The sequence below is a fragment of the Sinocyclocheilus anshuiensis genome, unplaced genomic scaffold (assembly GCF_001515605.1).
Source record: "Sinocyclocheilus anshuiensis isolate Anshui unplaced genomic scaffold, SAMN03320099.WGS_v1.1 scaffold469, whole genome shotgun sequence".
NCBI lineage: Eukaryota > Metazoa > Chordata > Actinopteri > Cypriniformes > Cyprinidae > Sinocyclocheilus > Sinocyclocheilus anshuiensis.
The window spans coordinates 541,012-555,358 of record NW_015537995.1 but is presented as its reverse complement, the minus strand read 5'-3'; the positions used below and the strand labels follow the sequence as shown (position 1 = coordinate 555,358).

The following is a 14,347-nucleotide window of genomic DNA, read 5'->3' as shown; positions in this document are numbered from 1 at the left end:
CTAATTTATTCCTGTGATGCAAAGCTGAATTTTCAGCATCATTACTCCAGTCTTCCGTGACACATGATCCTTCAGAAATCATGCTGATTTATTATCAGTGCTGAAACTGTTGTGCTGCTTAATATTTTTTTGGAAACTGTGATACTTTTTTTCAGGATTCTTTGATAAATAAAAAGTTATAAGGAGGGCATTTATTTAGAATGGAAATCTTTTCTAACTATATACACTAACGTTCAAAAGTTTGGGGTCAGTAAATTTTTATTCTTTCTTTTTTTTGAAAGAAATTAAAACTTTTATTCAGCAAGGATGTGTTAAATTGATAAGAAGTGATAGCAAAGATTTATATTGTTAGAAAAGATTTATATTTTGAATAAATGCTGTTCTTTTGAACTTTTTATTCATCAAAGAATCCTGAAAAAAGTATCGCAGTTTCCCAAAAAATTTTTGGCTGCACAACTGTTGCCAACATTGATAATTCTAATAAATCAGCATATTAGAATGATTTCTGAAGGATCATGTGACACTGAAGACTGGAGTAATGGCTGATGGAAATTCAGCTTTGCATCACAGAAATATTAAAATAGAAACATTATTTTATATTGTAATAACATTTTGTTAGATTACTATTTTTTCTGTATTTTTGATCAAATAAATGCATCCTTGATGAGCAGAAGAGACTTCTTTAAAAAACATTACAAGTCTTACTGATCCCAAACTTTTGAACGGTAGTGTATATATACACTCACAAATACACAAATAAGGCATATATATATAAAATATACATTTTAAATGAATACTTATATCTATAACCATATATATCTAACCGTATTTCATTAAAATAATCTATTTATGAATAAAATGGTTATATAATTTAATTTCTAAAAACAACATTTTATTTCATTTAAATAAAGTTGTTTATTTATTTAAAGAAAGATTCAAACTCAGAAGATTCAAACAAATTTATAAAATAGTTAAAATTCTTTAAAAATTATTATATAAAAATGGAAACAATATACTGCCCCTAGTGTCTAAATAATATACTGCAAGTAAGGAGTCGAAGTACACTAAAACAGTACATTGTGATGCCAATAACTTTACTAAATTTTGCACAAACAAATGATTCATACAAACTCACCTGTTCCAGGTAGAAGCGGTTAGAGTGTCTGTGTTGGTCGTAGAGATGTCCCAGAATGCAGTGGTGGGGCTCGGAGAAGCTGATTGGTGCGAGCGTCTGTATGGACGGCTCTCTCTTCTGAGAAGAGTTAGACGAGCTGTCTGTGGCATTCTGACGGACAGACAGAGAGAGCAAGAATAGAAATTGTTTCCCAATTTGAGCATGTTGGCAGGATCATGGTGGCACAAACCAAACGAATCCTCGCCCTTGAACAAAGGTCACGGAGTTGTATTTTTCGCTGAATTTCCAGCAAAAATAGCCTTGTTGAGATTTATAGCGTTACCATGATATAAGATTAATTATAACTTGGATTCAGCAAAAAAATAGAACATTGAAATGCATCAAATCATCACTTCACATTTAACATTCACCATGTCAGAAAAAAAGCAGAAAGTGTTTGTATAAAAACAGAAATGGATCTGTATAAAAGCATTTCAAACGTTCCACAGCAACACAGCACAGGTCATTCTGCTTGACCTCTGACTCTGTGTACGGGTACACGAGGTTTGTGTAAATGAAGTGCTTGAGTACTATCATCAGCACTATTATCTCTGACCTTCAACCCCTGAAATCCACACTGTCTCCTTCCTGTGGCTCTTCCTGAAGCCTGGAGCCTGAACGAGAGCCAGCAGTGTGTGTGTGTGTGTGAGCATCTGCTTTAAGAGTTGACAGAGAGCCACAAAGCCATCAATAGCTCAAGTGTGTGTGTTGTGTGTGTGTGTGTGAGAGAGAGAGAGAGAGAAAGAAAGAGCTTGAGATGATTACAAACACAGCTCTCCTCTCTTAAGTCATCTGGCTCCTTTCTTCTGCAAAGACTGAAATCTACCCTACACTGTAAAAGACGTTTGTTGAATTTACAGCACAAATCTGGCAGCTGCAGCATCAGGGTGACACATGTGAAACACACACACTAAATAATGCAGTAAACAATAACTAGACAACAAAAAGTAACGTAAACACCCCAATATGCACAACATAGGAAAACGAGAAGAAATGACCATTTAAATAAAATATAAGCAAATGTGATGCATCTTTTTGGACTTTTGGGAATATTGTTTTATGTTTTCAACCAGAAATTAAAAGGTTTTACAAAAACAACCAAACAAAAATTATTTTAGCAATATTTTAACATTAAAGTACATCTATTGTCTTGTTAAAAACTTTTTTACTTTAAATGTTCATTTTACTTGCACAATATGTACAATATTTTACTGTGAATATACATGAGTCATTTTATTCACCATAAAAAATAAAGTGATTTATACATTATATTTACAAAAAAATCTATATGATTATTTTCAAAAAACAATAATAATAACAATAATAATAATAAATAAAAGATAATATATGTGGCGTATTCAAATATAAATTATAAGATCATTTATACAATTCATTTATAAACATGTTATAATTTATTTCTTACTTTTATTGCAGAACTTTTTTTATTTGTTAATTATAATACAATTATAATATACAAATATTATAATTTTCAACATAAGATTTTAAATGAACACTAAACATTTTTACTGTAGATAGATAGATAGATAGATAGATAGATAGATGAAAGTGTCTTGAGTGTGTATGTAAGTGTGAATGCATACTACATGCATACTAAGTGCATGCAGAGTTGTGAGTGTATGTGTAATGTCTGGATGGAAATGTATTTGTGGCTGTGCTAATTATCACTTTAGACTTTACCTCAGAGGGAATAAGACATCCAACAGCTGCTGCCCATTCTAAACCTACCGCACACATCCCATCTCTCCCTCTTTAAACTTAGGAGCAACTGACTACACTGATTAGTAATAATCAGTGTCTGGCTGGGCTTGTATGAATAGCTGTGAGTCATAAACGTCTAAAGTTAGCGATTAGAGGAACACCACGGCAAACGCTGATCGCTGAACACCTAAAGCCTTAAGTCCAACCAAACGTAACACACATTCATGTTTCTTTAATGGTTAGTTCACACAAAAATGAAAATTCTGTCATTAATTACTCACCCTTGTGTTATTCGAATCCCGTGAGACCTTCGTTCATCTTCGGAACACAATTTAAGATATTTTTGATGAAATCTGAGGGCTCTCTGACCCTCCCATAGACAGCAAGGTAACTACCACGTTCAAGGTCCAGAAAAGTACCAAGATGATCAACAAAGTAGTCCGTGTGACATCAGTGGTTCAACTGTAAAGTTACGAAGCTACGAGAATACCTTTTTGCGCAAAGAAAACAAAAATAACGACTTTATCGTGGCGCCGCCACATGCTCGCGTCATAATACTGTCGTGAACGCGCGTCCAAAGTGACGCAGAAGAGACGAAAATGCGGAATAAAGTCGTTATTTTTGTTTTCTTTGCGCAAAAAAGTATTCTCGTAGCTTCGTAACTTTACAGTTGAACCACTGATGTCACACGGACTACTTTGTTGATCATCTTGGTACTTTTCTGGACCTTGAACGTGGTAGTTACCTTGCTGTCTATGGGAGGGTCAGAGAGCCCTCAGATTTCATCAAAAATATCTTAAATTGTGTTCCGAAGATGAACGAAGGTCTTATGGGTTTCGAACAACACGAGGGTGAGTAATTAATGAAAGAATTTTCATTTTTGGCTGAACTAACCCTTTAACTCTGTATAATTTAGTTTCTGAATGCATGCGTGTGAAAAACGGACCATTGTATCTAAAGGCTTTGGCGTGGCTTTGTTGTGTTGAGTTAGGAGCAATAGGAAGACGAAAGGGAGTAAAGGTCACTTCCTGAGCACAGCCCACACACACACTTGACAAAACCAGCCAACAGAACAATACTGGCAACTGACCCATTAATAGCATTTATTCTCAGAGATGAATAGAAAAAAAGATTATAACAACACGCTGTTGATATGTTGAATATTCATGATATATTCACAATGATTTTTCTGGTGATACAAAGTTAAGCAATGCCTAGATGTACAACAAAAAAGTGTTTTAAAACCTTAGTTTGAACTGATTCATAGAAATGAATCAACAGTTTAAATGAATCACTTCAACAATTTGTTTCATCACTCAAAAATGTGCACAAAAAGTCATATTAAAACAATCTGTGCAAGTAAATCTTGATGTTTATTACTAAGGATCGTCAGAGTGGGGTATATTAAAGAAAATACTGAAATTATGGCTCCTCTGATTGAAAATAAATAATAAATCATCCTTTTAAGCCATTTGAGGGCAAATACATAAATACACCGGCTCTAGTCTGAGACTTACCGTGAAAACATCATCATCACCCAGTTCGGCTTCATTCTGCAGTGTGGAGGAAGAAGTAGTGGAGCCTGGAGGGGGAAAAGGATTCATGTTATAATCTTAGTCAACTTGTTACACATTAAACAGTAAACCATTCTCATGTTCCTCACGGACCCACTCACCCTCTGTGAGGTCCTCGATGGCCTTCCTCACGCCGCGATCGAACGCTCGAGCATCAGCGGGGCTCTGGAACGACAGGCCACACTTCCTGTTGTCCACTCGCCAGTGATGGAAAGTGGGCGTGGCTTTAGTGTAGACCAGATCCTTCTTCAGAAAGCACTGCAGGATCACCTGATCAACACAAACACAATTATTAGGATTGAAGAATCAGATTTTTGGAGACTCGCACACGTCGACAGCTCTCTAACCTGCTTGTCTTTGAGCCGCTCTCCAAAGATGAGAAAGCCGTTCCGTCCCAGGAGCTCCAGGTCAGCTGGGACCACCTTACAGACACCCACTCGACTGAGACCACCGCCCTCCTGAGCCAGCCAACCCCCGCTAGACTCATCCCTCGTCATCACCACAGCTTTCACTCGCACTATGTAACTGTCACTGCAGGGAGAGACACGAGGATGTTGTGATGTGGTTCAATGACAAATAAGAATGTCAGAGATGATTAAAAGAAGACGTCTAGTTTAAAACACATGTGGCGAGTTTTCAGAAAGTTACTCATTGTGTTCATGTTGGTTTCATGCATTTTTTTAAACCGCTTATGGTAAAGCTTTACAATAAGGTTCCATTTGTTAACATTAGTTAACTGCATGGGTTAATATGAACTAACAGAAAAATACTTTCTGTAAAAGTATTTATTACATGAGACAATACACTAATAAATGCTTTATTTATATTATTCAATGTTAATTCCAACATTATTAAAATCAAAAGTATCTGTTAATGTTATTTAATGGACCTGAGCTAACTTGAACTGACACTGAACACTATTTCAATTAATTAACATAAACATTGTAACAAATGTTCTGCTCATTGTTAGTTAATGCATCATCTATTGTTAACTAATGGGACCTAACGGTAAAGTGTTACCCCATTTCATTTTCTTAAGTTATATTTATGGCCTTTTTATGCCTTTTTAGTGAGAGGGGAGGAGAGAAGGGAGCAGGATCAGCAAAGGACCTCGAGGTGGGATTCGAACTCGGGTCACCATGAGCACAGTTGCACTATATGTCGACACACTAACCACAAGGCTATGGGCGCCGACCCCATTTTATTTTCAATATAAATTCAGAATTATTGACTATAAATGTCAAGTGGTGTAACCATCAAGCAAGAAATAAAAACATTTTCCTTACATCTTAAAAAAGTACATATCTAAATATTTTTTAAGAACGAATAAAAAGATTTTTTCTTGGGTTTTTGCATTTGAAACCATTTGAAACTAACTTGTCGTGTCATGAAAAGGTCAAAATGTCTGATATATTTTAAGATTATATACAGTATATATATATTAAAATAAGTAAAAAATAAAAAATACCAGACAGCCACAAATTAATATTTATAAAAAATATCAAATACAAAAATATATAAATATTTATACATACAAATATGCTGACTTGAGTGTCAGTAAGCGGTTTTGTGATTCTCAAATAAGCCTTCTGCGCTTCTTGGTTCAATGATGTCAAAGCTTATGCTAAAATATCAGCAACCTAGGTAGCCTGATTGGACCCAGGCTTGACTCATAATGATGACATCATAATCCATTCTGGAAGAAGCCTGAGCTCACAAATGTCAGCTCTGCATTGCAAATGAGGGTTCTATTGAAATCTTAAAGAGGATGATGTTCATTATGCTAATGAGATTTCCGGTCGTTGTTTAAAGACAGTGATAAGCCTTATGCAGAGATATGATAATGCCATCCAAAATGCTGAACCTAGTTTATGTGCAACCGTGTGCAAAATATGACAGACAGTTTAACGAATGCAAAACTTGGGATGAGGATTTCTCAGAACATAATTTACATAGTGACTGCAGCAGAGCATGGGAACTTAACACAAATCTACAGGCTCATCTTTGCATCGTATTAATGCTGGAATGAATTTGCCAGTCAACATCAGAACAGCTGATTTACTACTTCAACATTCATGCATACTTGCTTCACAGCTCATATCTAAAAAAAATTGTTTTAAAGTGTAGCGGAAGTGTCTAAATACAAATACCAAATCCAAATCACCCTCATATTTCCCTCAGCTGCCTCCCTTGGTAATAACAAAAAAAACATCTGTAAAGAATGGAAATGTCAACTATTGATCAAGAAAACATAAATTGCTTGACTTCAGAACATTTCACAAGGATTTAAGTCCACTAACAGTTATACAAAAACGTTCAGAAATGAAGCCTCTTCTTTAATTTTGTCATTTGCTACGTGGTATTTTGGGATGTACCTTGAGATACGATTGGTTAAAATAATAGTTCACCAAAAAATATACTCCCCTTCAGGCCATCCCAGATGTCGATGAGTTTGTTTGTTCATCAGAACAGATGAGAAATTTAGAAGAAATTTTAGGAGAAATTTATCATTATATCACTTGCTCACCAGTGGATCCTCTGCAATGAATGGGTGCCGTCAAAATGAGAGTCCAAACAGCTGATAAAAACATCACAATAATCCACAAGTAATCCACACCACAACAGTCCATCAATTAATGTCTAGTGAAGTGAAAAGTTGTGTGTTTGTAAGAAGCAAATCCATTGTTCAGATGTTCTAACTTCAAACCTTTGTTTCTCTATCCATAATATTGCTTTCTCTAGTAAAAAGTTGTCTCATCTGAATCGGGAGAGAAATATGAAGAGATCAAGCACTGTTTACAAGCAAAAATAGTTCTAAAATATCTCTAAACAAATATGTCTGTGAATTTTTATGTGAGAGGACAACAAGGGATGGACATTTTCACTGGAGAAACAATATGATGGATTATGGACTCCAATATTTTGGCCAGAAGCAATGGTTTAAAGTTAAAACAGTATAATGATGGATCTGTTCCTTATAAACATACAGCTTGTTACTTCACAAGACATTAACTGATGGACTGGAGTGGTGTGGATTATTGTGATGTTTTTATCAGCTGTTTGGACTCTCATTCTGACGGCACCCATTCACTGCAGAGGATCCATTGGTGAGTAAATAATGTAATGCTAAATGTATCCAAATCTGTTCCCATGAAGAAACAAACATATCAACATCTTGGATGGCCTGAGGGTGAGCACATTCTCAGCTAATTTTTATTTTTTGGTGAATTATTCCTTAGAGGAACTGTCTGCAGCACTGAACACAGTGATTTTCAGGCACAAGCAGTAACATCATGGTATGGAGAACATTACAAGCCAGTCACAGAGGAACTTAAGTTACAAAAAATCAGCACATCGCTAAAGAACGTATGTTGAGAAATAATTGTAAACAACAAGAACATGAGTTCATTTCCTCTTTATCTCAGCCTTTTTATCTCAGAGTTTTTGTTAGAGTCTGTAAAATTACTTTCAGACTTATCATGCATATACAATCTCTTTATGTATGTTTGTGTCTACATAAACAGATAAAACTACTCATGACTTTCCAAAAATATGAATTGTCATATGATTACTTATACTGTATATCATATTTTTATATTTATATAATATTATATATATATATATATATATAAATTTTTTTTTTTTTTTTGGTGATGTATAACTTTACCATGATATCAACTTGCTCATAGCGTTAGCATTTTGATTATCAGACTATGAATAGATTATCTTGTACAATTTTTTTTGCAAGTCATTTTGGATTAAATCTGCTAAATGATTACATGTAAATGTGAAAGTGGCTAATTCACAGTGTACACAGTGCAATGACATATGCAGCTGCCATAGCAACCATTGTCTCCCACACACTGAACAACATACAAAGGAAAAGCGCTTCATTCCGATCTTCTTCCACTCTTTAAAACTTAATTCCCGTCACAGCGCTGTAGTCTCTTCATTCTGCATTTCACTACCCTCACACTTCCAGTGAGCGGCTGGCTGGGAAATCAATCCTTATCCTTACCGTAAATCCATCAGAACTATGGAGGATCCAGCAGAGGGTTCATCTGGACTGACTTTACCTCAATGTCACTCTCGTCCCCTTTCAGATATTATTGACCCATAATGGGGCTGCACTGGTGTGATCAATATAGATCACATTCCTCCCCTCCCCAACGACTCTTCCCAAGCGCCCAGAGGCTGGAGAGGGCATCCGGGTCTGCGGTCAGGGCACCAGCCAGTTCACGTGAGCACGTACACACACCTTCAGGCTACAGTCATTACCAATGGGGAGCCACTGGTTTGCTCAGCACGTTTTTGAGGAACTCACATTCCAAGCCAAAAACAGTCAAACAAACACCAGCATACTAGAGTTTCCAGAAAACTCTGAAATCTTCAACATTTTGAAGGAATAGTTCAACCAAAACAAAAATCTTACCCTCATTTGCTCAACAGAATGACATAAGGGTGAGTAAATAATGACAGGATTTTAATTTTATAATCCTTTAAACCTGCCATTCCCAAACAGTGACATTGATCTCTAAATGTTCAGTCACAATGAACCTGAATTATCCAGTTAATTTTGAATAATGGAACTTATGTGACGGCGAGAGCAAACATGCATCATGACACAAGACATAATGGCCCAGAGGTCATTTGCAATAACGCACAGGAAGTGGCGAGAACAACACTAATTCCAAGCACATCCATTAGCCTATTTAGAAAGTATCATTTAAGTGAACTCAAAATACATAAAGTGGGCGCCAATGGTTTCATGTAAAAATATAGCACAAAAGTGATACATGTCCAATCCCATGTCTTTAAACAACACTTTCAAATAATAAAAAAAATAAAACAAACTGTCTGACAATTGTCTGCCACTCCAGGTCTTGTGATAAATATGTTTGGCATGTTGATACAGTGGCCCCCAAAATGTATATAGACCCTTAAAGGCACAATTAAACACTGCATGAATGTCATTGCATTAGATAACAAAACCAATCTGCATAAAAAAATACACATTTAATGCAACCAAGCATCACATTTCACAATCTTAAAAGGATAGTTCACCCAAAAAAAGAAAAAAAAGTCATTTAATCATCCTCAAGTTGTTTCAAACGGGTTTCTTTCTTCTGTTGAGCACGAAAGAATATATTTTGAAGAATGTGTGGAGGTTGACGGTAGCCATTGACTTCCATATTATTATTTTTTCCATACTATGTAAGTCAATAGCTACCGTCAACAGTTTGGTTACCAACTTCATTCAAAATATCTTATATCTGAAGAAAGAAACTCAAACAGGTTTGGAACAACTTGATGGTGATTGGTGAGTAAATGACAGAATTTTCATTTTGGGGTGAACTATTTCTTTAAGTTTGTTTTCAAAAGTTATTCAAAGAAAATAAAAAGCATTTGGGCACTTTAGTGTTTTGGGGTCAGTAAAGTTTAAGGCATTTGTTTTGCAACTGCTTTGCAACCTCATGCAATGGTGTTCAGACTTTTTAACTGTTGTTAAAGTATCCAGATATATGTTTCCAACTTGCAAGACATGAAACTCTGATCTGTGATACCTGGGGCCATAACGGTTTAGACTACACAAAAAGAGAGAGAGGCCTATTAAGTAAAAGAGAAAGATGTCCTTGCAGTGAAATGAATTGTGCAGATAATCCATTCATTATTGGCACGTGATTGAGAATCACACAATGGAGGGGCGTGACAGCGACGTTACGCTTCACCGCGTCACCCACCTCTTTCACTTCCGCCGGATCTTTGTTTAATCCTCTCACCGTTGTTTCCCTTCACAATCATCAGGGAGCGCCTTCTCAGAAACCTCCTCCCATTTTGGAGCAGCCCACAGCCCTCCCCTCCGCCGATAAAAGTCAACATTTCACAACCTCGGGCTGTTATATGGGCCTTTACATCCCAGTGTGACACACGTATTTACTCAAACGGGCGTCAGTGTGCCATAAATTTAAATAAGAAAAATTCCCCACCAGCTTCGGGGTTACGCTCCTGCTATACATCTCAGGGAGAGGAAACATGTAAGTTGAGTTCAAGCAATTAAAATGAAAAATGTAACTTTTGCACAACAGGCCATTCCTACAACGTCGGTGCATTTTACAAGTTCTCGATCAGAAAGCAACCCATAGCGACAAGTGGCCTGTATTGGACTATACATCGCGGTATTATAGCTCCACACAATAAATATATCGCAAAAAAAACATTACGTTTAAAAGTTTTAAAGACAGTTGACGTTGGATAACTGTGTGAAAGGAAAATTATGTTTTTGATGTGACTAAACAAACACGCACACGTGTTAGAACTGTTTTGTAACTCTTTTTCTAGTTGTTTCCTGAACAGGTAGCTAAATATGATTATCATAATGAATTAAAGCTCAGAATATAAAACACCTAGGTTTTCAATTGGCGTTACAACGGGGGTAATAACAACACATCACTCTTTATCGCATTCATTTACACAGGTTATAATACTGTACAGTAGTTTACTGTAAAATACTGTATTGCGTTGTAACAATACAAGTTGCGTTGAAAAAAAAATGTTACAACACCAGTCTCCTTCAGAATAATTATTAAAACGAATAATTTTCATTACATTAGCATTAACGATAAAAACTCACATAATCGTTTTATCAAAACGGATTCCGGCATAAAAGACAGACTAAATAAACACCTTGTTAATAAAGATTGAGTGTATGTTCCAAACGTTCATTTTAAGCCCCATAAAGAGCTCACTACGTTAACGAGCCGTTTAACTCGGCCCTAATTCTATCAGAGAGACTTTGATCGGCTTGAGTCAAACTACCGTGAGATATGAGTGTTTATGTTAGGCAGAAGAATGTCGCAAAAAACTCAAAACTTGCTAAACAAGTATATAGGCTACTGTTGCCAATACTGTGCGCTACGATCATGCAGCTCATTGCATGTTTGTATTCGCGTTTGTTTCTTGCAAGTGGAGGAAGCTGCCTGCTTAAATTCAACATTTAAAAGCATATATAGGCCTGTATATGCCATATAGGGCCTGCTTTACCATCAGCACGGCTCTGAGGCGCTCTCTGCTGCACGCGCCCCCGTCTGTATTTTTATGAATGAAGGACAGTATGCAAATGTGAGCGATTCACGAAAAAGAAATGGCGGATATAGCATGTCAGACCACCACAAAGAAAGACGCCAAGAACGGGCGCTCTGGGAGCGCATACGAGCTCGTTGCTCTAGCGTTGTGTGTTTAGAAACTTTGCAGTCGTCTATCTGCTTCCTCGCAGCGCTAATTCGCCTTTCGCGTCGACGTGATATAAAGTATTCAGTAAAGGATCCCTCCACAAAATGTTTCCGCTCGAGCCCCTCCTCCTCCTCCCCCCTTCTCGGTTTGAGACCAGAGCCCCGCAGCAGGGGCCCAACACTCAAATCTCTTTGACACTGCATTGTTTCTTAGTATTAACATCTCCAGCGTCTCTCGCAGAAGCGCATATGCACGGTTTCCCTGCATCGGACTGACCCCTCGTTTAGCTCGGCAACGCATTCTTGGACACAGGATGAGATTTCCATTCGCGTCCACATGCGTCGTTTTCGCAAAAAGTGAATACTCACTCGTCTGGGTGCGATTCCTCAGTCATGTTTCCCCACGTTTCACCTACAATAAAAATAATATCCCACCGCGGGCACGCAGCGTTCGGGCTTCATGTCGTCTCGATTTTCCACCTCGCCTTCTTTTAAAGTCCAGTGCATCAACGAGTTTCCCCCAAATCCGTCTCTCGGCGTTCCTTATTTTCGTTCTTTCTTCGCGCACTGCGCTTTACCCGTCACGGTTTGCAATGCATCTGGTTAATCCTCGCGTTATGCAGCGTCCCTTTGGCTATATCGACGGTTTCTCGCCTCGCGTCGCCCGCCGTTGCTGAAGACTGCGCGCTGGTCTCGAAGAGGAGCCCCATCTCTCGTTACTCCATGTTGGATTGTGTAGTCAGCAGCGGGCGAGAGCCGCCGACACTGGGGGTGGGGGGTGATGGGGGGTGTTGCGGAAGCAATGACGTCACGTTGGAACGACTGCAGCCGGTTTTGGACCGAGGGATCTCCGGTGTGACGGGCTGTGCCAAAGTCCTGCCACCTAGTCTAGTGCCTCCTCTCACCTTAATCTGTAGGTCTGGGTTATTATTTCCCAATAAAAACGTATTTGCTTTAAAACTTACAGCGAACAAAGTTTAGGAGAACACATGTGACCCTGTACCACAAAACCAGTCATAATGGTCAGTTTTTTTTTTAATTGAGATGTAGGATGTCATCTGAAAGCTGAATAAATACGCTTTCCATTGATGTAGGGTTTGTTAGGATAGGACAATATTTGGCTGAGATACAACTATTTGAAAATCTGGAATCTGAGGGTGCAAAAAAATCAAAAGTTCTTAGCAATGCATATTACTAATCAAAAATTAAGTTTTGATTTATTTACAGTAGGAAATGTACAAAATATCTTCATGGGACATGATCTTAAAATCCTAATGACTTTTGGCATAAAAGAAAAATCAATAATTTTGACCCATTATATAAATCGATTATAAAAAATGCATTTTGTGTTTATTTAGTACTGCTAATTTATAATACGCGTGATATTTAGTGCTTAATACTGTGTGTTGTCACCTGAATGATCAAAACTGCAAACATTCACTGATGCTCAAGGCAAAATACTGGGATATCCAAAATGTTGTCAGTAGCCATTGACTTCCATAGTATTTTTTCCTATATGGAAGTCAGTGGTTGCTGTCAACTCTTTAGTTACCAGTGTTCTTCAAAACATCTTCTTTTGTGCTCAACAGAAGAAAGAAACTCATACAGGTTTGGTGAAACTTGAGGGTGAGTAAATGATGACAGATTTTATTTTTGGGTGAACTATCCCTTTAAGAGCCAGGGGGTGTAAACTTTTGAACATGATGATTGGTGGAAATTGTCTTTATTTTGTTTAAAGATCTTTTTTAGTACTGCCCTTCAGAAGTTACATAAAATACTTGCATATTTCCCAGAAGACAAAATAAGAACAATTTACTCCCAATCAGCCTGTGCAAATGTTTACACACCCTTGTTTTTAATGCATTGTGTTCCTTCTTAAACATCAGTGAATGTTTTCAGCATTTGTAATAGTTGTGTGTGAGTCCCTCAAAGTTGACACCAATGTGAAAATATGGAACTCAAAATCATACAATCTAGACATGCAGAAGATGCTGGAAAACCAAAGAATGTACAAGACCTGGAGGATTTGGCTGAAGAACATTGCAGAACAAGGACTGCTCAGGGCAAACATGGGACTTACCCTAAAAACAAATCATAAAAAAGTTGTGGATCATTCAGGTAATGATGCACAGTATAGATAATCAATATATAAACTTTTGAACTGCTTCATTTGTATAAATGCAGATATTATTGTGTCTTGTGGACTGCATGTAAATGTCTGTTATGTGAAAAAGCTTAAGGGTAGTACTAAATAAAGCAACGTGCGATTTATGATCCTTCTTTTTTAATTATTAGTATTTTGCAGATTGTGCAAGGTTTATGTAAACATGACTTTAACTATACATATAGGCTACTTAGAAAACAACAAAGAGTGCAAAATGCTGATAAAAAATCTTAGAGCTGAGCATAACTGAGCAAACCTATGCCATATTTCACTAGAAAAATTACATAATTTTGAAAGGTTTTATTTTGTTTATACTGTCATCTGCTTATGTGATTGTCAGTTGCCGTCTTGAGAAGCAATCAGACATGAGGTGAGCAGCAGCCTCGGAAAATTGTTTGGTTTGGTTTTTAGATCCCAGTTGCAGGTTGATCAGCAAATGATCAGCTTGTAGCATGTAGCGTGTAATGATCATTTCTTTATAAAATGT

The 14,347-nt window shown here is 37.1% G+C and overlaps 1 protein-coding gene across 1 annotated transcript in view; it reads right to left on the bottom strand.

Moving 5' to 3' along the window:
* The window catches only part of LOC107675542 (sprouty-related, EVH1 domain-containing protein 2-like), a 14,745-nt gene extending 2,300 nt beyond the window's left edge, over window positions 1-12,445 (bottom strand). Inside the window, exons 1-5 of the mRNA XM_016469937.1 lie at window positions 12,066-12,445; window positions 4,815-4,998; window positions 4,569-4,737; window positions 4,411-4,475; window positions 1,136-1,285 (exon numbers count right to left, since the gene is read on the bottom strand). Coding sequence (XP_016325423.1) covers window positions 1,136-1,285; window positions 4,411-4,475; window positions 4,569-4,737; window positions 4,815-4,998; window positions 12,066-12,091 — 594 coding nt within the window. The 5' untranslated portion in view covers window positions 12,092-12,445. The remainder of the gene's footprint in view (window positions 1-1,135; window positions 1,286-4,410; window positions 4,476-4,568; window positions 4,738-4,814; window positions 4,999-12,065) is intronic.
* Between the last annotated feature and the right edge of the window lie 1,902 nt (window positions 12,446-14,347).